The following is a 23,055-nucleotide window of genomic DNA, read 5'->3' on the forward strand; positions in this document are numbered from 1 at the left end:
GCAGTTATTTGTATACCTTTTAAGAAAAACAATTGAATTTGCTTCTGTATAATCACAGAAATGTATTTCAAATAAAAGTTGTATATAATGATTAGCTTCTACATTTGTCAAATCCATGGTTGTATTTTTGACTACAGATATACTTAAAGCAATTGTCTCCTTATAAATCACTTTTTATTGAGGTAATGTAAAGCGACACAAACATGATGTTGGTATTACAACAACTCACGCTGGTCACTGTAATCACTCTGCCTTTCCATACTGACCCTGAATAAATCCCTTCTTAAACCATTTCAATATACATATAAGCATGTGACTACGGTAATAAAACAGACCTGGGCCTATTGTTTAAGGTCCCATGGGGATGCAAATCTATCCAATGCAGAGTTGGCGAATAACTAAGGAAACACTAAGATGCTGGTTCATATGTCCTCTCACTCAACCTCTGGTTCCAAATAAAGGTGGAGGTTTTATTCCTGGGACCTTCTTCAGAAAGGTTAACGGTGCTCTATTACTACTGAACTATGACAGATTAGATTAAGACCTTGAAAGACCTTTTCCTCAGATGTCTGGGACACTGAAGTTATTGGATCACACAGGCTTGTATTTGAAGTGTAATGACGTTGTTAGTGAGAGGTTAAGGGTTTGCTGGAAATAAAGTGACTCCAAAAGACTGTTTAAAGTTTAATGACAATGAATTGTCTAGTTGGACGATGTATTGGGGAAATGAATGGCATCAGTGTAGCAAAAAAAGCATGTGCTGGTTTAATTCATAGTCGGCGACAGAACAAGTAAAGTAACATAAATAGCTGTGAATATTATATTCCATCCTGATAATAGGCCGCTAAAAATGCTACACATTGGCCTGTCAACAACAATCATCAGCAGATATAATAAATGACCCAGCATCATTTGTTGTAGTTCTCTTTTTTAAATTAAAATGATGACGTAGGTCATTTTGGCTAACCCAGTTGCAACAATGAGAAATAATGTGAAGGTTTGACACTCTGCTAAACACTTGACTTTTGACCAAAAAACATACTATGCAAAAATATATACACTTTTAAAGTACATTTTAAGTCAACATGTCATTATAATAATAATAATAATAATAATAATAATACTTCAATCTTATATAGCGCTTATCTAAATACCCAAAGACGCTTATTATCTTTCACTAAATCTTTCATTCTTGTTTTTTGCTCCTGAAACACCACCTCCGTTTAGACAGACCTGTGACGTTTGACTTCATCTGCATAAGCTCGCGCCACGGTGCCACGCGCGCGAGCCTCCGCAAGCGTTTAAGTGCATCCGAACTTTTGTTCTGTGGGGACATGTATTTCGTACAGTCGTTTGACCCTTAACGTGTCTTTCCTCTCACGTGACTTTAAAACGCGGCTTCTCGCGCCACCAGCAGGCTGCAGCACGTGCAGCGTACTGTAGGTGGAGTTTGAGTGTTTTTAAAAGCTAGTGTAAAGTGATACTTGCGGACAAGAGAGGGAGGGTGGAGCGGCGCAGAGGGGCGACTTCCTAAAAAAAGCACATTCCCTTTAACCTCAGCTTGAGGCTGTTGCGCCGTTTGAAACTATGTCGCGCGTGAGTCGCCACTGAGTCGCCGTGGACTAAACTCTCTCTCTCTCTCTCTTCTCGGGGGCTGAATCCACTATCGTGTCCAGCAGAACAGCCACTTTCACTTCAGATTTTTCCCCGGATGGAAACGGACGGTCTGCTGACCGGGAGCGTGAACGAAGCCTCCGAGGAGTATGGCTCCTTGTCGGGCCAAGAGCGCGAAGGGGCCCCGCGGAGGAGCAGCGGACGCGGGTCGTTCACCGTCCTCGGGCAGCCGTGCGCTGTCGAGCGGGACTCAGGTGAGTGGAGGTGAAGCTGTGGCTCTCGGGTCGGTGACGTTTCCTCTGTTTGTTCGGTACGAAAGCCAATGGTGAGAGAATATTCTAAAGGCCCATTTAAAAACGTAAATCAAAAAAAAGTACATAAGGGAGTAGAATCAGCAAAATATACTTGAGGTTTAAGAAAAATAAAGTCCCTATGAAAAAGAAATAGTCCCTATCAGTATGACAGGTCAAACCAACCTATGCAGCATAAATGAGCCGTGAACCCAGAATGACACCACCACCATCACCACCTCCAGGCATTGTGTGTGCATCCTGTTACCGTCAACTGCTCATATTAAACAGATGTATGCATCCTCTAAGCGCATTATAAGCCTAAATATTTATACAAATATATGTTTTAGTCGTCACATACATGCAGGTACCTACATCCCATCTTTGGAGTGTCCTGGGAGCAACTCTTTATTGGTACGGATCCCCTTCTAATTACCACACTGAGTCTGGATCTCTCAGGAATTAAAGCAGCAGTGATGCGTCTTGTGCCACACAGGCAGGGTCCAATTTTAACTTTTCAGTCCGTCTGCCAAAGCCTGGTAAACCAACTTTAAAAAGCTAAAGCATACTGGACAAAATATTTCTCATCCCGTCATAAAACTATGCCATTAAAAACACTGCAGCATATTGTATTGCTGTCATAAAAATACAAAAAGATCTCTCCTTTCCTCACGCACAGAAGAGTCATGTTGGCCGATCTTCTTTTAACCGTACTGTTATCGCGCTCATCGTTTCTCCTCTGTGTTCCCCGACCAGTAACACTGGTAATCATAGCATTTTATGTTTGGACCCACTAAGGTTTCGGTATTCGACTGCCACACAAAGTCTTACGACGGGTCCATAGATGACTTTCATGGGTCTGTATGTGCTGATATCACAATCATAATAAACACCAAACTAGTAGTTCTTTTACATCAAAATCATTGTCAGAATTGCTGTGGCAGTTTGAGGGAAATCTGTTTCTTTCCTTAACGGACGGAGGAAAATATCAGTGTCCTGTCTGGGCGTCCGGTATAGAGATCAACCTGTGTCGTCTTTAGCGTAGCTTAGCACATAGACGAGAAGCAGGGAAAGTGCTAGGATAGCTCCATCAGAGGGGAGAAGAAAAAACATCTTATTTAAATGTTGCACCCTTTTGTCTTGTGATCTACACACAAATACATCTCAGAGTCTATACTTTATTCCAATAGCTGATAACTGATCATTTACTTTTTAAATATTAGGTTATATTAATAGTGCTGGTATAAGGAAGCTACAGGTATGTATGTTGATGTATTAAGTTAATCTCTAACTTAAAAGTTAAAGATTTAAAGTTACTCCACACGTCCGTCACATACTGTTGGTCGCCTAAGAGCCATGCAGGCCCATGTGAGCTTATTTATTGTAATGGTGTCTGCCGGATAATTACTGTCAACTGTCAGAACAGGTTTCCTGAGCCAGTTTCTCTTTTATCGCGACTGCTGCTGCAGCGAGCGTGAGAAGTGCAGCTCACACTTATTTGTCCACCGTGCCGATGTGTTTGTCGGCCGTGTGTGTTGCAGCCGTTTAAAGTGTCGCCCTGTCAGTGACACCCGCCGACCAACAATGACACATCCTGCTGTGAAGCATTGAGTCAGCAGCACTAAGAGAGTGTGTGTGTGTGTGTGGCCAGAACTGAGTCATCATGTCTGTGTCGATGTAACCGCTGGATGGAAAAGTTAGTCACTAAGCATAATCACCCGACAGCTGTGGAACAAGCTTGTGGACATGGTTGCCATTGTAAAGAAATTGGCAACCAATTCTGTGCCTTTGGTTGCCAATCAGTGGCAGTTTAGTAAAGCATGCATGTCACACTTTCATTGTTAAGCTGTTGTCGGCGCCCCATTGATACCGATCAAAGTTGGTCGGTGGAGCATGAATTCTACTTCCTTGTACAAAATAACTCTGATCTTCCGGTGATCTTCCGCATCCATGGGCCTGTAGAAGAAGCGTCTTCTTTGACCCCGCCTCTCAGCACTCGGTCTCGCGATCGTTCGCATGAATAGAGGCTGTAGATGTTATGGGATGGGGTACGAAAAAGGACCCAAACGCCAAAGCAACAGTTAAAAAATAATATTTATTTACAGAAACAAATAAGGACGAGTCTCCAACAGGCTGAGAGAAAAAGAGGTGGAAGAAACAAAAACAAGAATCACGGAAATCCAACAGGGCAAACACGGTCTACTCAAACACGCAGGAGACAAGCAGGGTTTAAATGCACTGGGAGGGCAGGTGATTGGACACACCAGGGAACAATCAAGGACAATCAACAGGCAATCACAGGGGCAGGAAGTGCAGGAAACACAGAGGACACACAAGACAAGGACTACAAAATAAAACAGGAACATAAAACACACCACATCATAACCGTAGACCCAGAGTGGATCCTGGCACCTGGTGTCAGTTTTAGGCTATTGTATTTCTGTAAGTTGCGCTAAAGCATTTTGCCGTTATGCGTCTTGTGTGACAGTGGCTCCATCAGAAAGGTGTGCAGCATTATGTTTGGTTGTCAGAGTGACGCAGTGCGCTCTGTCTCCATCAGGACATTTTACGCATTTAAAAAGAAGAAACAAATCAGGGGACTTGCAAATATATATGAAAATATATTTTTGGGCCCAATGGCATCAGTTGACGGACCTGTAAGTGGTAATTCCATGGTTTTGACCACTGTTTTAATATTTGCTTCAAAGCCTGGTGCTGTACCTGCGGGGCTTTGATGAAACTGCAACAACAACAAGCCACACCTTTACCTGAGCACTTCCCAGTTTTGCCTCAAGAAAGAACACACTTTCTCCTCAGCTCTCAGTCCAACCAGTTCTACAGACAACAGCCTCTTCTCAGAGACAATTTTATGTAGTTAGTTTTTTGCCCGTGACCCGGGGAGCCATGTTAAGCTGTTCACTGCGAGAAGGGGCCGAGAGGATCGTAGTTCTCCGAGCGCTTCTGAGATATGTGAAGGTGTTGTTCAGATGGTCCTGCTACTCACACCCGCCTCGCTGTCCGTAGATGCTGAGGAACTCTACATCCAGCAAGCTGTTGTGCTGATCGAAGACGCCGTGCAGGTAGGTGCGATGACTTATTCCTCTTTTTGTGAAAGATAAGATAACGTAAACGGTTCCATATTGTGTTGCTTCTTGGACCTCCTTCTTATGTCGTCAGTGCTCATTGTCTTTCCTAAATTCACGTTACTGTAAGTAGGGATGGGTATCGTTTGGGTTTTTTCCGATACCGGTGCTAAACTGATACTTTTAAAACGATACCGGTGCTAAACCGATACTTTTAAAACGATACCGGTGCTAAACCGATACTTTTTTATTGCCAAGGCAATTTTTTTTCTTCAAATTGAACAATATTATTAACTGTTTAAAGTATACTATATATATAAATAAATAAGTACATACAAAACACACTTCAAACTACAGCTTCAAACCTTTTAACTTCAAAATATAAAAATATATATTTAAAAAAAGAACAGACACCAGTCCAATCAGGTGGCCTGATGGGACCGTGTGCAACAGAACTCAGACACTGTTGGATCCTAAAACTGCTGCTTTACTGGACTACACGTCATCATTAATATCAACTGGAGAGATTTGTTCCATCAAGCCGAGGGCGGACGTTCAAAGGGTCGTGCTCGTGTCTCCAGCGATCTCTGTGTGCGCGCTGTGTGTGAGCGCTGGAAGCCCCGCCCCCTCGAGCCCCGCTCTGCATGCAGGCAGACAGAGAGCAGAGCAGCGAGTGTGCTCTGATCCGCGCTATTTTAATAATCGTTTTTAGCGTGCGGGCACCGCGCTACCTTTTTAGTATCTATATACCGTGCAACTTTACAGAGTAGTGTAAAAAAAAAAAAGTATTTAAATCGGCTCAGGCACCGGAAGAAAAAGCACGGATGGAAGAGTCAAAAAGTTATTTTAATACAAATTTAGCATGGACCGTTTTGTTACTATTTAGATGGGGCGGTGGGGCGTGTATCTGTCTTCCTCCAAAGTGGGGCGTGACCGAAAAAGTTTGAGAACCACTGCTGTAAGGTGTCCTGGATAAGAATGTCCGGCATAGATTCTAGATGTGGAAATATTCCCTAATAAGGTCGTTAGAATTATTATTTCAGTATTTTTTTACCTCATCGCATGTTGACTACTGTCTTCCCGTTGTTTGCTCGCTTCTAGTACCGCTCCATCAACCACCGGGTGGACGCCCGCTCACTCCGCCTGTATCGATGGTACTACTCCAGGATATGCCAGTGGTGAGTTCACGCCTTTCAAACACCGGCTCAGGCCTGTGAATGAAACTGTACTCGAGGAGATGTTTGCAATGAGCTAACGCCGTAGGGTCACACATGTGCAGGGACCGAAACGGTAAAGATGCTTATGTTTTGGGGGCTTTTTTTGACGGACGTTTTGAAATCCGTTTCGCTGCTTCATGGTGGAAAAGAGGCGTTGTTAATGTTTTTGGTAACAGCTGTGCTTTTTCCTGCTCTGACAAGTCACAATGCTGAGATTTCAAGTTTCCAACACATTCCTTCATAGTTCACTTTAGTGTAAAAGGACCTAATGAACAAAAGGGAAATTCTTGCAAAATGTTAACGACATGTATACACATGACATGTATACATGTCGTTAATGACTCAAAATATAAGGTGAAAAATGCCGTGTCTGCAACCAAAACGTGTGTGTGTGTGTATATATATAAATATCCCTGCATCCATTTGTCCATCCACTCACCTGTCTTTCCCTGCACCAGGGGCTTGGGCCTAACCATCGCGGTGGTGTTGCTGCTGGCGTTCGTGGAGCGCCCGTCCTCCCTGTCCATCTCCTCGGACCCCCGGCATCGCTTTCCGGCCTGGGAGCCTCCCTGCGGCTTCACCGAAAGCATCGAGATGGTCTGCCTCATCATCTTCTTCCTTGACCTCGCCGTAAAGGTAGGCACAGCCAGGGTGGGAGACGTTCGCCCCCAGGACACTGGCAGCTGTCTGGCTGAACAACGACTGTCATGTTTTCAATAATCTTGCTGCTTTCGACAGTTATTTTCTTCTTTTTGGGGCGTTTGAACCACTGCTTCACTCCTTATGTTTTGTCCGCAGGGCTACTTGATTGGCTGGGAGGAATTCAGAAAGAACAAATGGCTGATCGGCTACACGGTGGTCCTTTCATTCTCCGTCATCGACTGGGTGTTGTCTGTCAGCATGGCGTGTGATGAGGTGAGGCCGTCCTCCTCGCTCACGCTTCCCTTGGCATAGTGCGCTTAGAGAAGGTGGAAACCTCCGATTCTGAAAAGTGAAGCTGTGGAAACACCTTAAACTTGCATTCTTTCTCATGGCCATCAGGAGGCGACTCCTCCGGTTTGCAAAAATAAGTCTGATTGTATAGAAGTCTATGAGAAAATGACTCTACTTCTCTCTTGATTTATTCCCTCAGTAGACATTGTAAACATGAGTTTGTGTCGTCATCTCTAGTTTCAAGTCTTCTTCGATCCAGCGTGATGTTCATTTAGTAAATGATGCTCCATTTAGAGTTAAATAAACCATAAATGGTAAATGGACTGTACTTGCATAGTTTAAAAGCTCAGGAAAATATAATGAGTCTGCATTCTGGAGTTAAACTTGCCAGGTTAAAACTCCCAAGCACCTCAAACACGGCAATACTCTGTGTGAGGAAGGGCTGAGTTGATATGAGTCATGATCACCCTGCATCTGTCTTCCCGGCTAATCAGAAATTCAGAGTACGGCGACTTCTCCGGCCGTTCTTTCTCCTGCAGAACTCCTCCATGATGAAAAAGACACTGAAGTGCATCAAGAGGACTCTGCCAGAGATTGCCAGGTATGAAGGATATCAAACAACTATTGGTTTAAAGGGGTAGTTTGGATTTTTGGGGTTGTATGAGATGCTTATGTGTAGTCAGCGTATTACTAGTAGATGGCGGTCAACCACTAAAGAACCATGAGGGATTTATACACTATAATCTTGATATACTCGTGTGTAGAAATGTTAAATGAAATGTTCAGATTCAACGTAAGCGAAGGTTTTCAGAAACGTGAAATGTCAAAATGTTACTCTTGTGCCTGAAGTTCTGAAGCACCATTGTCGACTAGGACTTGTACCTTTGCAAGTGTTTTTCTCTCCTTCATTGTTCTGCCACAATACATAATTTGTTTGTTTGTGTAATAAAAGCACAGGTAGAAATGAGTCATTCAGTCAGCAAACTGGATACGGCGTTTAGCAAGTTATTTCAGTTATACTTATTGGAAAAGTTAATTCCATTCCTAATTTAGTAATTGGTAATGGAAACAGTTAAAGTAACTGCCATCATTAGCGCAGGGCGGGGGAGCGGAGGTGTTAGCTCAACACAGACGGAGTGAAACCCCGTGCAGTGGGCTCACTTCTGTCAGTGGGTCGCTGCTTCCCTTTCATGTGGCTGCAGACTGGCGGTGATGCGCTCTGACGGCACCACTTCCACTTTATCATACTCTGATTCTGTGACAGAGTCCAGTAGTACGACCAAGTTCCAACCATGCACACGGTGCAAAAGGCTTGTTCGGAGGTTCTGTTTGGTGCTATGAATTAGTTGTAGGTATTTCTGGCACCAATGTTAAAAGACTATCAGGGCTGTACGAGCAGTTGGAAGCTTCCTTCATGACGTTGACATTTTAATTCTAAATCAACATTTGATTGTGGAGCAGTCTATCCACTCTGTTTTTCTGCGTAGTTTCAGTTAAAGATCAGGCTATACTAACATTGTTAGTATAATATTAGTATTATACTATCTGTATAGATTCTAGTGGCGGCTGCGTACGATTGTCTCCAACTGGTGTGATCGAAACATTTCCGATCATTCCACAGCGTTTTAGAGGACAAAAAACAAAAGGTGTTAAAAAAATTATAGATGTAGTAATTCCCCAAATTCATGAAATCTAGCAGAATATTTTGCTTCAATCCATATTTGTTGACGTTCAAAAATAGTTAAAGACAAAACCGTTTGCTCTCCCTTGCCGCACACAGAGAGGAACACACTGACGCGCTGTATTCATTAAAGAATGAAGGGATGTCATTAAAAAAAGACTCACTCATTTAATCCGGTGACTCACTTAATTCAAATTGAGTTTGTTCAAGTATTTTAAATTACATTTTTTAATGACATATAATGACATCATAAAGTATGATGGCGGGCATTTAAAGCTTCACAGTTGGAGCACTTCCAAGACTCAGAAGGACATGACGCTCCCAGTTAAATCATCTGTGCAAGAAAACGTCTCGCAACATATTTACTTGTAGATCGAGCTTTAAAAGGAGAAGTCAACTAAGCGTTTCTGTAAGAAATCATCCAGTCAGAGAACAGTTGATGGAGCTCGTGGGTATTGTAGTATTTAGAGCCATCTGCCATAAAATCCACATTTAAACTAAAGAAATATGCATTTTCAGTTTTATAGCTGAAATTATTAAAACTGATGGCCATTGCATGAACCTGTTATTGAAATACTTTGTGAGGGAACACTTGCACGATAAATGTCATATTTAGATTCTCAATCTGTGTGTGTGTGTGTGTGTGTGTGTCTGCAGTGTCATCCTGCTGCTGGCGCTCCACCTGTGCCTCTTCACTATGATCGGCATGCTGCTGTTTGCTAAAGGCGAGGTGAGTTCACGTCACACCCGGCTAAATACACACTACTGTACTGTACTGTACTGCCGACACGCTGGCTTGTGTTGGAGTGTGTCTGTGTTTGTTTTTATGTGTGTGTCCAGCGTGTCTAGACATGTACTAGACTGTGATGGCAACAGCCGAGAGTCGCTGTCCCAAAAAATACCACGACAGGCTATCATTGAAAATAAAGTTGGAGAAGACGAGACAGACTAAGAATAGTGACACAAGGGCGAGTTGGATGGATACGATAACAAATACGTTTGAACAAGAGAAAAACCTTGAAGACCTTGAAAGCAAGGCGGTGTATGAAGCCACATCATTTCCAATAACTTGTAAGTAAGACTATCTGTCAAAATCCCCACCAACATATTTCATGTTGGTGGGACTTCCTGAGGCTCATTTCATCTGTCTAGACAGGGATGTCGGTACATTTAAAACAGAAAGAGCATAATATTGATTATTCAATATTTCTGCCTGTAGCAACTTAACATTAGAAGAGAGTGTTGGTTGATTCTGATATATTTGTTTAACTTTGGCGAAATCATTAGTGGTTGCAGTAGGCGCTCATTTACTCACTCAGAAACATGTCCAACTAAAGAACTAATGTCTATGACTTCTTTCTACGAAGTATCAAAACTAACTAACCAACTCCCGCTGTGTTTTCTGTCCAGGATCCAAAGAAGAACGGGGAGTGGAGGTTCCATTTCAGGGACCTGCCCACTTCCCTCACCAGTCTGCTGGTGCTGCTCACCACAGCCAACAACCCCGATGGTACCCAGTCCCCATGATGCACCAGCCTCCTTTATGTGGTGGCACTCTTTTCAACTTGTCTTCTGTCCTGTCACAGTGATGATCCCGGCCTACTCCCTGAACAGAGCCTACTCCATTTTCTTTGTCACCTTCAGTGTGATTGGTAAGCAGTGGTTGTCGTCTGTGTCGGTGCTGCGGCACTAAAAGGAGAGTTAGGATGTTTTTGAAGTGGGGTTGCACAAGGTACTTCTCCAGAGTCAGTGTATTACCAGGAGGGGGAGGAGCAACGCAGAATAGAAGCAATGTTCTGCCTCCATCACTTAGTCTGTTTGTGCTGTTGTGTGGTTCAGATTCACCAAGTCAAGTCGAGCAATACCACACACAGACTAACTGATGCAGGCAGTAGTAGACCAGCAGCTCCCATCTTATGCGAGGTAAAAATGACTATTTTTGTCAATGGAGTTGGAGGCTTTGAAGAGAGCCGACATAACGGCTTTAGTCCCCCTGTCAAGAGGGCGAGGTAAAGCGATGAAGATACTCCTCACCGTCTCTCCCACCGCCATCTACTGTATGAATACACTGACCATGGATGAGGGCCTCACACTTCAAAACACCCCAACTGTCCCTTAAAGTAATAATAGCATATTGTTGCTGTTAAAAAGCAAAATGAATGTGTTTGAGTGATGTTTTTTTCTTTGTTTTGCTTCCTTGCAGGAACCTACTGCCTGATGAACTTACTGACAGCCATCATCTATAACCAGTTCAGGGGCTATTTACTGGTGAGTCACACTGCATGTATGGTGTCATGATGCTGAGGAGCATTTCATAACCTGAGGGTTATCTTGCAGTTACACATTGATACTTAAACACACCGACCACAAGTGCAGTCTGTTTCGATTGTATGCAGCTGACAGCATTATTGTGAGGCTGTGATGTTGAGCTTTCATTTTATTTTAATTTTTTACCAAACAAATCATGACTGCTGTTACTTAATTGTTCCCAGCTGGAAAAGTAGGTGTGTCGACGGGAAAAACTAAGCAGTGGAAGAGTCATCAGACATATTCCATCTGCCCCAGCAGACGCCCAGCACTGAGTAATGATTTTGGACTTTACCTAAATTCGGGAAAATCTTTTGTTGTTGAGTTCTTCTTTAAAAGCTTTGCCTTTCTTGTACATCTACTTTACTTTCTACAAGTGCAAATTCTGTAGTAAAGGCTGACTCTTTTTTCTTGTGTGGAATTCTGGCAAGATGGGAGTCGATTTGAGATGACTGGAGCAGCAGAGGGAAAAACAAGTCAACGGGATGGGAATCATAATAACAATAGATCAATTGTTTTACATTTTATATTGCGTTAATATGAAGTTCTAATATGAATAGCAGGAATTAAGTTATTGGCGAATACAAAAAAATGTGAATTTGTGTGCTTTAACTCCACCCAGATGGCCACACCTACCTCTACTATTTCTACTTTTTTTTTATATCCGTGGTTTTGCACGTTTTAGAGCATTTCACTACAGATGGGTATTATACTTCACAGCTCTCTTGCAGTCATTGTTGCTGTGGTGTATTCTTTATACCTTTTTGGCATCCATTAGTTTCTACTGATTTCAACAGAGTCTTGAATCTAGCATGCATTGTGTATTCCACCACAGTGGGCATCAAGTCCAAGTTTCCAATACATGTTTGCATCACCAAGTACATGTGATGTAAAAATGTATTATGACTTGATGTTCACTTTGAATATACTCAACTTCAGCAAGTTTCACAAGGAAACTCCAAAGTTGACTGCCATCTTCTGCAAAACAAGAAGAGTCTAGATTATAGCGTCCTGGCAATATACATCCTCAGATATTACAAATACAAAGCCATCATTATCTGTGCTGGAGCAATACACTGTGTAGAGACAAACACACTATAAAGGGGAAATGCTTCAGGGAAACAGTTTGAGTGCGCAGTCAGGGAATCTTTCTGATCGTGTTTTTTGGTCCAGATGTCGGTCCAAACGTCCATCATCAGGAGACGACTGGGGATCCGAGCTGCTTTCCAAGTCCTGAAATGCCAAGGAGCCCAGCAGGCTGCTGAGTAAGAGAGACACACACACATCTTATTTTAGTTGAACAAGTTGCATTGTTCGCTTCCTCCAGAGGAGCAGCGACGTCACAGTAAAGCAAACAGAAAAACACGGAGACGGTTGTATTGTTTCCTCTGCTCAGGGAGCATGTGGCTGTTGATCTGGTGCTGAAGGTGATGTCCAGGGTCCAGATGAAGAGCTACTACAGAAAGGCCATCACTAAGGTCAGAGCCGACACCACGACACTCACAAGTGTGTGTTTTTGTCTAATAACACAAGACTGGGACGTTATTTTGTAAGGCTTGTTTTTAACATTGTTTTCCTAAATTTGTGAAACAAAATCTAACAAATAAATACATAGATATGCATTTGCTTAATTAGGTTATTGGAATAATAAATCATACACCAGCAATATAGTAAAAAAAATGTATATAACATATTTATCTTAATATAACATAATCTTGGGTCAGAATGCATTCAGATGAGAGGATGCGTCCTCTGGTTCTTCCCCTTGACTGTTTTCCTTTCCGCCATCTGGACTTCAGGAGGTGCAAAAGTATGCAGATGTGGGCTACATGGACCGAGAGGAGTTCAGGAAGATGTTCGATGAACTGGACAAAGATCGCATTAAGGAGGTAGAGAAGTACCCAAGGAGCATTGCTGCCTTAAAGAATCCTTCAACATTTCCTTTCACTTTGACATCTGTTGTGTGTGTGTGTGTGTGTGTGTGTGTGTGTGTTTCTCCAGCACCCTCCGTTGCCCGAATACAACTCTCCGGTCCTGCAGAGACTCCAGGTGGTCTTCAGTCACTACTTTCTCACGATACTTGGCAACGCGGTGGCACTGGCCAATGTCATCTGCATCTGTGTAAGCCACACACACACACACACACACACACACATACGCATACATGTATATAATCATACAACCTCATACGCTGTCTGCCATGAGGAAATATTATTTGTGTGTGTGTGTGTTTCAGACCATCTTGGTGCTGAATGCTGAAAAGTCCACGGCAGAGAGAGACAACTACGTCATCGAGGTGAACACAGTCATATAATGTCATGGTCCACACAGGATGATTCCTAAAACGTTCCCCTCGCACCACCATCAGGTCAAACATGACACCTTGGCGTAATAATCTCAAAGATTTGCATTCAACGATTCTCTATACGTCATTTAGAGCATTAATATAGCAGCAAACCACTATTTGCCCCTCTGGCTAGCTGGCTAGCTGACGGCCGCCGCCGCCGCCGCTCTTCACCTCGCTCATACAGCGGTTACCGCCGGTCGGGATGCGGCATTTTTGCGGAAGCGTAGCGCCCTTCTTCTGGTTCCCCCCTCAGGTAAACAACGTTAGCGCTGTCAGCATTGTTGCCGTTGTTTGCACCATTAGCGCTGTTTGCGCCATTAGCGTTGTTTGCGCCATTAGCGTTGTTTGTGCCATTAGCGCTGTTTGTGCCATTAGCGCTGTTAGCACTGGCTCAGCCGTCGCCATGTTGAGAGCCATGTAGAGGCAATTCCTCACTCTAGGTTCGGAATAGGGCTCTTTGAATAATGTGTCCTTTAAGTCGCTATCTATCGCCGAATGAGGTAACACACTGGTTACTGAGCTTGTGGCTCGCTGATGAAAGCCATTGCATTTGCAGTATTACGAACTTGGTGGCCGAGGCGACGTTCCTGAGAAACAGGCAGCTCATGCTGTTTGGTTCTCTGGGAAATGAGATCCAAAAAAACACCTTCAATTAACGCTTGTCGGCATTGTTGCCACCAAAGAGAAGGAAACAGCAGATCGTACCTTTAACCAACACTTTGGTCCTGAAATTGACAGTGAATATTGAACCCTGATGTTTTTGATCATTATTTTTCACACATGAATAACATTAAGGATTCACACCACTTATATTTTCATAATAGCTCTAGCTCCCCATTAAAACAATAGTAAACTCATCAGCAGGTCACTTGTTTTATCCAATGGTCTCAAATGAACGTTGCAGCTTTGCTAAAATTATAACCATAACCTACTTCATAAATGAGCTAATGAGCTGACCTCAGTCTTCACTGTCCAACCATCAGAGCATCAACCTGTGCTTCATCCTGTACTACCTGTTTGAAGTGTGCGTGAAGATCTTTGCCTTCGGATGGAAAGGGTACCTGTCCTACAGGAACAACATCTTTGACTGCTTCCTCACCATCCTGCTCTTGGTAACACCACTCACTCTTTATTATTGTCATATGTAGTAGAACACATCTGCATTTTAGTCAAATGTGAAAAGATGACACCAAGGAGCAGATTTACATTTTCTGTTACATCGCCCACGCAGTCGTATCGCTAGTCATTCATCATTTTAAGAGATTGCCAACCTAGCTTTCAAAAGATAGTACAATCCTCCTCCCAGCCCCTGTGACGCTCACTGAGTAACATGTTATATCTCAATTGTTTAATCTGTACAAGAAAGCAACATGTGTGTGGTGTTACGGGCAGTTATGTGGCAGACTGTTGTTCTTCTCAACTTACTCTCACTCTCTTACTTATGTGGTTTTTTCCCCCATCAGGTTCTACAGATCATTATATTTTTCACCTACAGGTTTCCTCATTCTCAATGGTAGGTTTGTGTTTTCTTCTAATTAGTTTCAAGTGAATGTTTGTCTATGATGGTTCACAGTGAAGTCGTAGGAATGTTTAAAGTTTTGTGTTTAAAACGTAACTTTATTTAACAAGATCCAGGACAGACAAACAAAAAAATACAACATTTAAAAAAAAGAGAAGAGAGAAATCCACATGTAAGACAACATCTAAAACTAAAGTATCAGCTAAGAACATTGACAAATAGCAATGGAGACTTTTCCCCCAGAGGGTGGAGCACAAAGCTTTTTCTTTCCCATCTCTTTATTAGACACAGACAGCGATTACACGTCTTTGGATCAAACATATTTCAGATGTTTAGGATAAACTGAATTACAAAGACACGTCCAACCTTACCTTTCAAGTGGAGGCAGCGATTCTGGGGAAAGATTGTTGAAACAATAAACTAGAATTGTCGCCTCCACCGACCAGTCATGTTGTAGTTCACTGTCCAACATATCATCACTTAAAATTATGAAGTGATGATATTTTGGACAGTGAACTAGACGTTTGTGTGAACTTGTCAAAAATGATTCTTGAGTTTTGTTACAAAACATATTTTGTGACCTTTGACCACCAAATTTGAATGAGACCAGGTGGACGTTTATGTCAAATTAATTTTGCCGACTGCACCTAGTTAAATGTCATTTTTTGTCTGTATTTGTTGTTCAGGGGTGAAGATGCTGCTTATGAAAGGCTGTGAATGCTTATTAGCTGAACACAGGAATATAATTTGTAGCGGCAGGAGAAAAAAAGTCTACAAGAATTGTAGAAACGTCTCTTTTTAATCAGTAAATGACCTGCCAATTGTTTTGTGTGTGTGTGTGTGTGTGTGTGTGTGTGCGTGTCTCACAACAGGGACCCTTCCTCTGCAAGTGTAATGTCTCTGTGGGAGATGGTGCGTTTGATCAACATGCTGATTGTGTTCCGCTTCCTGCGCATCATCCCAGATATCAAGGTGCGCAGCAGCAACTAACTGGTGGCTTGTCTGAGTAACCAAATGAAAATAACAATATGTGGCATGCCTAGCCAAGACATGTCAAATGACACATTGTCATGCGTAGCCATGATAATGACCCGTACACAAGCATACGATTTCAGCATTGTGTCCTCTCTCACAACTCACATCTTCATGTGCAGCCACTGCAGTCTCATCACTATTACATTCCTGTGTCTTTCTGTCCCTTGTTGCCTTTCTCTTGTCGTCCAGCTCATGGCTTTGGTCGCAAGTACTCTGTTGGACCTGGTGAAAAACCTCAGAGCCTTTGCAGGGATACTGATGGTGAGTCAAAAGTGAAGCTAACCGGTGCCTTACACCTGCATTCTCTCTACTGACCAGCAGGGGGCAACTCATCTGTTTGCAAAAATAGGTCAGATTGTGAGAAAACGACTCTTCTTCCCTCTTGATTTATTCCCTCAGTAAACATTGTAAACTTGAGTTTATGTCTCAATCTTTAGTTCCAAGTCTTCTTCAATACAGCATGATGTTTATCCAGTAAATTATGGTCCATTTAGAGTCAAACCGCTTTCAGTTCATTAAGGTTAATTCTAACCTTTTTGGTTTCTTAAAACCGTTTTGTTCGGTTGTAATTAGCTCCACCCTGTCGTCCCTCTTTTGGTTCCAAAACACAAGATGGTAAAGGCCAAAATGCCAAACCCCAGGCTTCTCTTTAAACCAATGGTGACAACATGGTGACTAGGTGATTACCACCCAAAATCACAAGTTTACGAATTTGCCTCAGAGGGCTTTACCATCTGTACACATACGATGTCCTCTGTCTGATGACCTCACATCGGATCAGGAAAAACTCCCAAAACTCCCTCTCCCCGAATGGACAGAAGCAATAGATGTCTTGTGTACAGAATGAACAACGTAACAAAGTTACAGCACATTACATGAATATGACATGTATGAGAAAGTTGTTCATGTAATGAAAAGTAGGCATGATGAAAAAGTGATGTGTAGTAGAATAATAATGACAATAAAAGCAGCAATGGTATAGGCAATGCAACTAATAATAATGATTTTGTTGTAATCTGCTAAACTCACCACTAGATGCCACTAAATCACACGCACTGCTCCTTTACATCAACCATGTGATCCACTCTTACTGTTTGCTCTAGAAATATGCTATGAATTGGTAACTTTTGTGTCAATGGAATCCCATCACAGACACATTTTTAAAGATTTTCATTTCAGCACTGGAACTCAAATAGAAAACGTTCACGGTTTAGGTTTACTGGAGAAAGCCTAACATGGGGAACGGGGTGGTGTCTTCTTCACGCTCTCTCTGCAGGTGGTGTACTACGTGTTTGCCGTGTTTGGGATCTGGCTGTTTGAGGGAGCCATCAAACCGCCTCCAGAGATGAGGTATGAGGTCATCTGCAGTAAGAACACATGGCGGAGACATCTTGTGTTGGTTGGCAAAGAAAGCAGAAACACTAAATCATGTTCAGAACCCGTATTCCTACAATCCTGAAAGTGAGATGAGCAGCAGTCTGTATCCTAGCTACTGGATCCAAATAGTGGAGATCCTTTATTGCCGATATACAGTCGTTTGCCCTCATTTAAAAAGCCACACTGCAATATGTATTTGTGTAGAGGTGCAGAATATGAAGGGACTCACCTCTCAAGGTCCAAGATTCTACTGGCCGGGCTAGCTGGTTAGCATGCTTATTTCAGTCGACAGATCTCTGCAACACAACACATTCTGTTGATAACGTCAGTGCAATAAAAAAATATATATTTTAAGATAAAAATCCTGTCCAGACCGTACACACTGCACCTTTAAGTAACCTGCAGGCTGAACGACCTCTGCTCTGTTGTGGGTCGGACTCTCCATCTAAGAGGAACAGTGCTATTAGTTACAGATCAGAATCACAAGGCTACATGTGTTACATAGAGTGACGGTAGGAATCTGAGATGCCCCTGATTTGTGTGTGTGTGTGTGTGTGTGTGTCCCAGTGTGATCTCCAATACCTCCATGGAGAACATCACCTCTAACTTCAGCGTGCAGTGTGGCACCTATGAGCAGCTGGAATACTGGCCAAACAACTTTGATGACTTTGCTGTGAGTAACAAGACTGCAGTCGGACCTTCGTCGTTGTTTACGAGCTCGAATCTGGGATTAGAATTTTTTTTTTTTTTGATTTAATTACATTTGTGGTCTTCATAACGTTTGACATTCACTGATGATGAGGTGTTGCCGTCAATGATGGCTCACTGGTCGTGTAGTGATGGGTTAGGGACTGTGATTTTCATCTTTTTGAAGGCTGCTGGGAAATACAGTAAACAAAAGTGAGTGAAAGAAGAGTGTCTTTCCTCCTCTCTCCCTCAGGCAGCCATCATTTTGCTGTACGATGTCATGATAGTCAACAACTGGCAGGCCTTCCTAGAAGCATACAGCAGACACACCACAGAGTAAGAAAAGACCAAACATTAGCAGCTGACGATGGTGACGGGTGGTGGTGATGATGATGAGGAACGTGTTTTATCTTTTTTTTTTCTCCCAGGTGGTCGAAGATCTACTTCGTGTGTTGGTGGCTCACCTCCTCTGTCATGTGGGTCAACTTGTTTGTGGCGGTCATTTTAGAGGTCAGTTCCCTCAGACGGATACATACACACTGACACTGTGACTGAGCGACTTAGTGGTGAGCAGAGTCGTTCTTCAATCAGAGGATCGGTGGTTCGATCCTCGGCTCCGCTAGCAAGCCACTGAACCCAAGATTGCTCCTGTGTTATGCATTTAAGTAACCTGCCTACTGATTAGACTACAAACGCACTTCCAACAATGGATGCCCGTTTAAACGCAGACCCTCCTTTTCCTTTTCCTAAAGTTTGAATCCTTAAGATTCCAGTGCTGCTTGATTTGGGGACACCGACTCATTGCTAGGAACTTCTAATGTGATTTAATACGACAGGTCCCAGAGTACTGGAGGCTCCAAAACGATACCTGTGGCTGCTCCTCCTTGCTCCCTGCAATACCTCAAAATGATCGGCTGTCAAAAAAAAAATGGCCGCCGTTTTGTTTTGTTGTTTTATAAAAGCATTTTTGGTCTCAAGCTCGCTGATTAACGCTTTCCATTTTCCATCGCGTCTTGCCAGTTAAATGATTTCAGTGTGAAGACAGAGCAGTAGGAAATGTTGCATTTGCAGTAACTTAAAGTCGAGACAACCAGAGCACAGATCTGTGCACCTATTTACAAAAAAAGTTTATTTATTTGCTGTTTTTTTAATCATCTTCTCATCCTGTTAAACAAAATATGACGTGTGGTTACATGAAAAGAACGTTGAAAAGAATCCAGAAAAGAATCCAGAAATAATGCCAGCTTCATCTTTCAATACAAACTACGTAATGCATGCAGTAATCAACGGCTATGTTTTCTGACAGAACTTCATCTATAAGTGGGACCGGAGTCACAGCTGCTCTGTCACCGACGTGGAGAGGATCAGATATGAAACCTCTGTTCAGTTCATGTTCAGGTAGGTTGACGCTGCTGCTTTGTCGTAAGTCGTACATCTTGAAAATAAATAAATATCACAGCTCACTCCTTGACTCTCTCTCTCTCTCTCTCTCTCTCTCTCTCTCTGCAGAGAGCAGATCCAGGAGCCGACCGAAGAGGAATTACTATGTCAATTAAACCAACACCCCCACTTACACTTACACTGGTGACACACACACACACACACACACAGAGCACAGCACCTACATGCACTTGCGAGTCAAGAGACTGCTTTTAATCTACCCGTCTATCTTGTGGTGAAAGCGCTGCAGATGTCAATGTTACAGCGTTCTATTACGAGTGTATCTTAAACTGTTTTATCATCTAATTATTTACTTCTACTGAAACGAGTAGGTTGTGATTATGGGATTCATGGACCACTGGAGCTGCAGTTTCAGCTGTACAGAGACGCCCTGCCGTTGGTTGAGGCTAAACGAGAGTGGGTGGAGCCAAAGAAGCTGTGTGCCATTTCCATGCTGAAGTACTATTCAGCATCTATTAACGTCTTCGCAATAACCGCACAAGAATAAAACAAAACTGTGACTACAAAAAGCTCCGACCCAAATTTTATTTTATTTCACGAGAGTGAAATCAAAATGTAGTCGACTTCAGTATGAAGTGACGTGAAGAGGGGAGGCAAGGTTTGTTTTCCAAAGAACAAACGATGCACTGTAACCATGTACACACGAATATTTATGCTGTGTTAATCAGGCAGAACCTCCAGTTCAGAAAAGTGAAACAAATGCAAAAGTGCCTTAAACTTGCATTGTCTCTACTGACCATCAGGGGGCGACTTGTGGTTGTATAGAAGCCTATAGAAAATGACTTCTTTTTTTGATTTATTCCCTCAGTAAACATTGTGAACATGAGTTTGTCTCAATCTCTAGTTTCAAGTCTTCTTCAATACAGCATGATGTTCATTTAGAGTCAAATGGACCATAAAGCAGGGTAGGCTTTAGGGCGGGGCTACAAGGTGATTGACAGGCTCCTACCAAGTCTGGGAGTTTCACAGTGTGTTTTTTAATTCGTGAAAGTTACTTAGTAAATCTTTTTGGTCACCTAAAAATGTCTTATTCAGCATCACTTGTACTCCATCCTCTTGTGTCACCTCTGGTTGCAAAAACAAACAAAATGTTGACGGCTGCAATGCCGTACACTTTGAGATGTGGGTTTTTATTTCAAGTATATTGTCTCATCAAACTCTGGTATATGGGTCGGCAAAGAATGTAGACGGTATATAAACACTGCTGCTGTGTGAATGAAGATCATGAAAATGATCTTTATGTTGCTTGTTTACAAAGAATGAGCAGATTTGTATATTTCACTGGCTGCAGTCGCTCCAGCACTGAAACTGTAAAAAAAGAAAATAATAATAATGTGGGAACGTTTCTAATAAATCCACCCTAATCTGTTTTGATAACCGTGACTCACCGGCAGGATTACCGCAGGTCAGACTGAGACACTCTTTTGGCTCGGTGTTGTGCAGCAACAATAACAGAGGAGGCACACCCAACACGTTCAGTGGGGCTCAACTGCAGGAATCACAGCTGGTATGAGTACGTGACGCAAGTTAATTCATATCTTTATAGCCTGATGTCACCTATCACAAATTTGCCTCAAGGGGTCACAAAAATATGACTTGCATGGGAAAAGTTTTAAGAAACCTCAGGTTGAGCCACCGAGAAGAGATCCCTCTCTCAGGCAAACATGCAGAATTCATAATACGGCTCACAGATGTTGCACGCCCGCTGGTTGCATGTGACATCGAAATATTGTACACTCCAAACCACTTCAGCCAAAAACGAAATAACATATGTGAGGATGTGTTCCTCACACGGCAAGAAAGAACATCCACCAGGAACTAGGAAACACGCCTCCAACTGGAAAGCACTCGGAGGGGATTCCAAGTCTCTGCACATTCCTGAACATAAAAGAAACACGATCGCCTGATACATGTCCCACATTATTATTATGATTATTACTATTTATTTTGTACTTCCTTACTTCTCTGTCTGAAAACCAGCCACTTGTTCACATGTTTGAAGCTGAAATCTGATCTGTTTGACATCCTGCTACTAAAAGCCCCAGTTGAAGTCAATGTCGTGTTTGAACATTGGCATCTGTTGATGTGACGGCTTTATATTCACGGCCCAGACCCAGACATGTCATTTAGAGAGTCTTTTAGCGCCAAAGGGGGCAGATGTTCTGGGAGTATTCGTGCTGGAGTATCTTCCATCTTCTGTGGAGAGTGATGTCTGCCATGAAGCCAGTCAGTGTATTCAGATTTAGTTCTTCTAGAAAGGACCAAGTGCCTTGGTATCTATATGAATACAATCAGAGTTCAAATGCAGTTTATTTGTAGAAAAAAAACAGGGAAAATGTATATATATTTTTTTAATGTAAAGGTTTGGATGTGTTTAGGGAAGCAGGAACGCAACTGATATGTCAATTATCTTGAGATACAGCTTGTATGTCACTCTGCATTTTGTTGTGTTATAACTGTGTATAAAGATATCTACAAACAGATTTTAAATAAATATTTTGAGAAAATCCAAAGACTTCATTTTTTATTTTATTGATTATTTGGTTTAATCGAGAGAAGCATTTGGGGGGTTCACCTTTCTCTCAATTTGTAAATGAGCTAGTTTGCCATTTTTTATTTATGAGATGTATTCTCGACCACCATAGCGAGGTCAAAGGTCATCAGAATCAGAAACCATTTATTGCTAGGAATGTTTACACAAACGAGGAATTTTGCTAGGCGGAAGGTTCATACATTAGACATGACGAACAACAATCAACAGTCAACGACAACAACAGTGCAATGATATTTAAATCAAGTATAAGATAAAGTGCTCAGACAAACGGATAACGTTAATGTAAGTGTATGTTAAGTGACATGAGTGTTTAAATATGAAGTGTGCAGTGGAGTGACCGGTAAGAAGAAAGAAAAGAAAGAAAAATAGTCCGAAATGCAGAGATGGAGAGATATTGGTGCCGTAACTGTTGACTGTTAGCACTACTTTAGAAAACAAATCATGAATTGACTGTATTTGTGTTCTTTAAAAACATCCTGATAGCGCACAAGCAGCGGTTCTCAAACTGCGGCTCATGGCCTCCTCTGTGGGTCATGTGGGGACGAACTGAAGTCGAATAAGGAAACCAACCAAGTGGCTTTCGTGACGGCTCGTCTGCCCGGTTGGATCAGAGCCCAACAGCTCCAGGATGAAGAGATCAGTGTAAGTTATGATACTCAAAAAGCAAACATCACACCCAGAGACTGGAAAATGTGACGATAAAACTAAAACCTGTTTTTTGTTTTTCTTCCTCATTTCTGTGTCTATCAGTGTTTTGTATCAGTCAAAGTATCTATCTATCTATCTCTTCATCAGGGTGAAGGGTTGAATCCGGCTCCTCTGTATTTTATTTTGGACAATATCACATCTTGTTATATTCATTAATTAATGTTTTGTTTTACTAGTTTTTGGCTTATGGCAACAACAAAAAAAGATAATAAAAATCCACTCCAACAACAATCAACAAAGAT

The 23,055-nt window shown here is 42.3% G+C and overlaps 1 protein-coding gene across 1 annotated transcript; it reads left to right on the forward strand.

Moving 5' to 3' along the window:
- Positions 1 to 1,711: 1,711 nt before the first annotated feature.
- Positions 1,712 to 22,040, forward strand: tpcn2 (two pore segment channel 2; the record flags this gene model as incomplete). The annotated part of the gene is made up of 25 exons (XM_079217612.1): positions 1,712 to 1,868; positions 4,929 to 4,984; positions 6,089 to 6,165; positions 6,663 to 6,840; positions 7,003 to 7,119; positions 7,632 to 7,738; positions 9,476 to 9,548; positions 10,229 to 10,328; positions 10,405 to 10,470; positions 11,022 to 11,086; positions 12,299 to 12,390; positions 12,522 to 12,603; positions 12,925 to 13,014; positions 13,127 to 13,246; positions 13,362 to 13,421; positions 14,456 to 14,584; positions 14,936 to 14,985; positions 15,864 to 15,963; positions 16,216 to 16,287; positions 17,303 to 17,376; positions 17,971 to 18,076; positions 18,344 to 18,426; positions 18,519 to 18,600; positions 19,397 to 19,488; positions 19,600 to 22,040. The coding sequence occupies 25 exons, from the start codon at positions 1,712 to 1,714 to the stop codon at positions 19,676 to 19,678; spliced, it is 2,307 nt and encodes a 768-aa protein (XP_079073738.1). The 3' UTR covers positions 19,679 to 22,040.
- Between the last annotated feature and the right edge of the window lie 1,015 nt (positions 22,041 to 23,055).

The sequence above is a fragment of the Taurulus bubalis genome, assembly GCF_910589615.1.
Source record: "Taurulus bubalis genome assembly, chromosome: 4".
NCBI lineage: Eukaryota > Metazoa > Chordata > Actinopteri > Perciformes > Cottidae > Taurulus > Taurulus bubalis.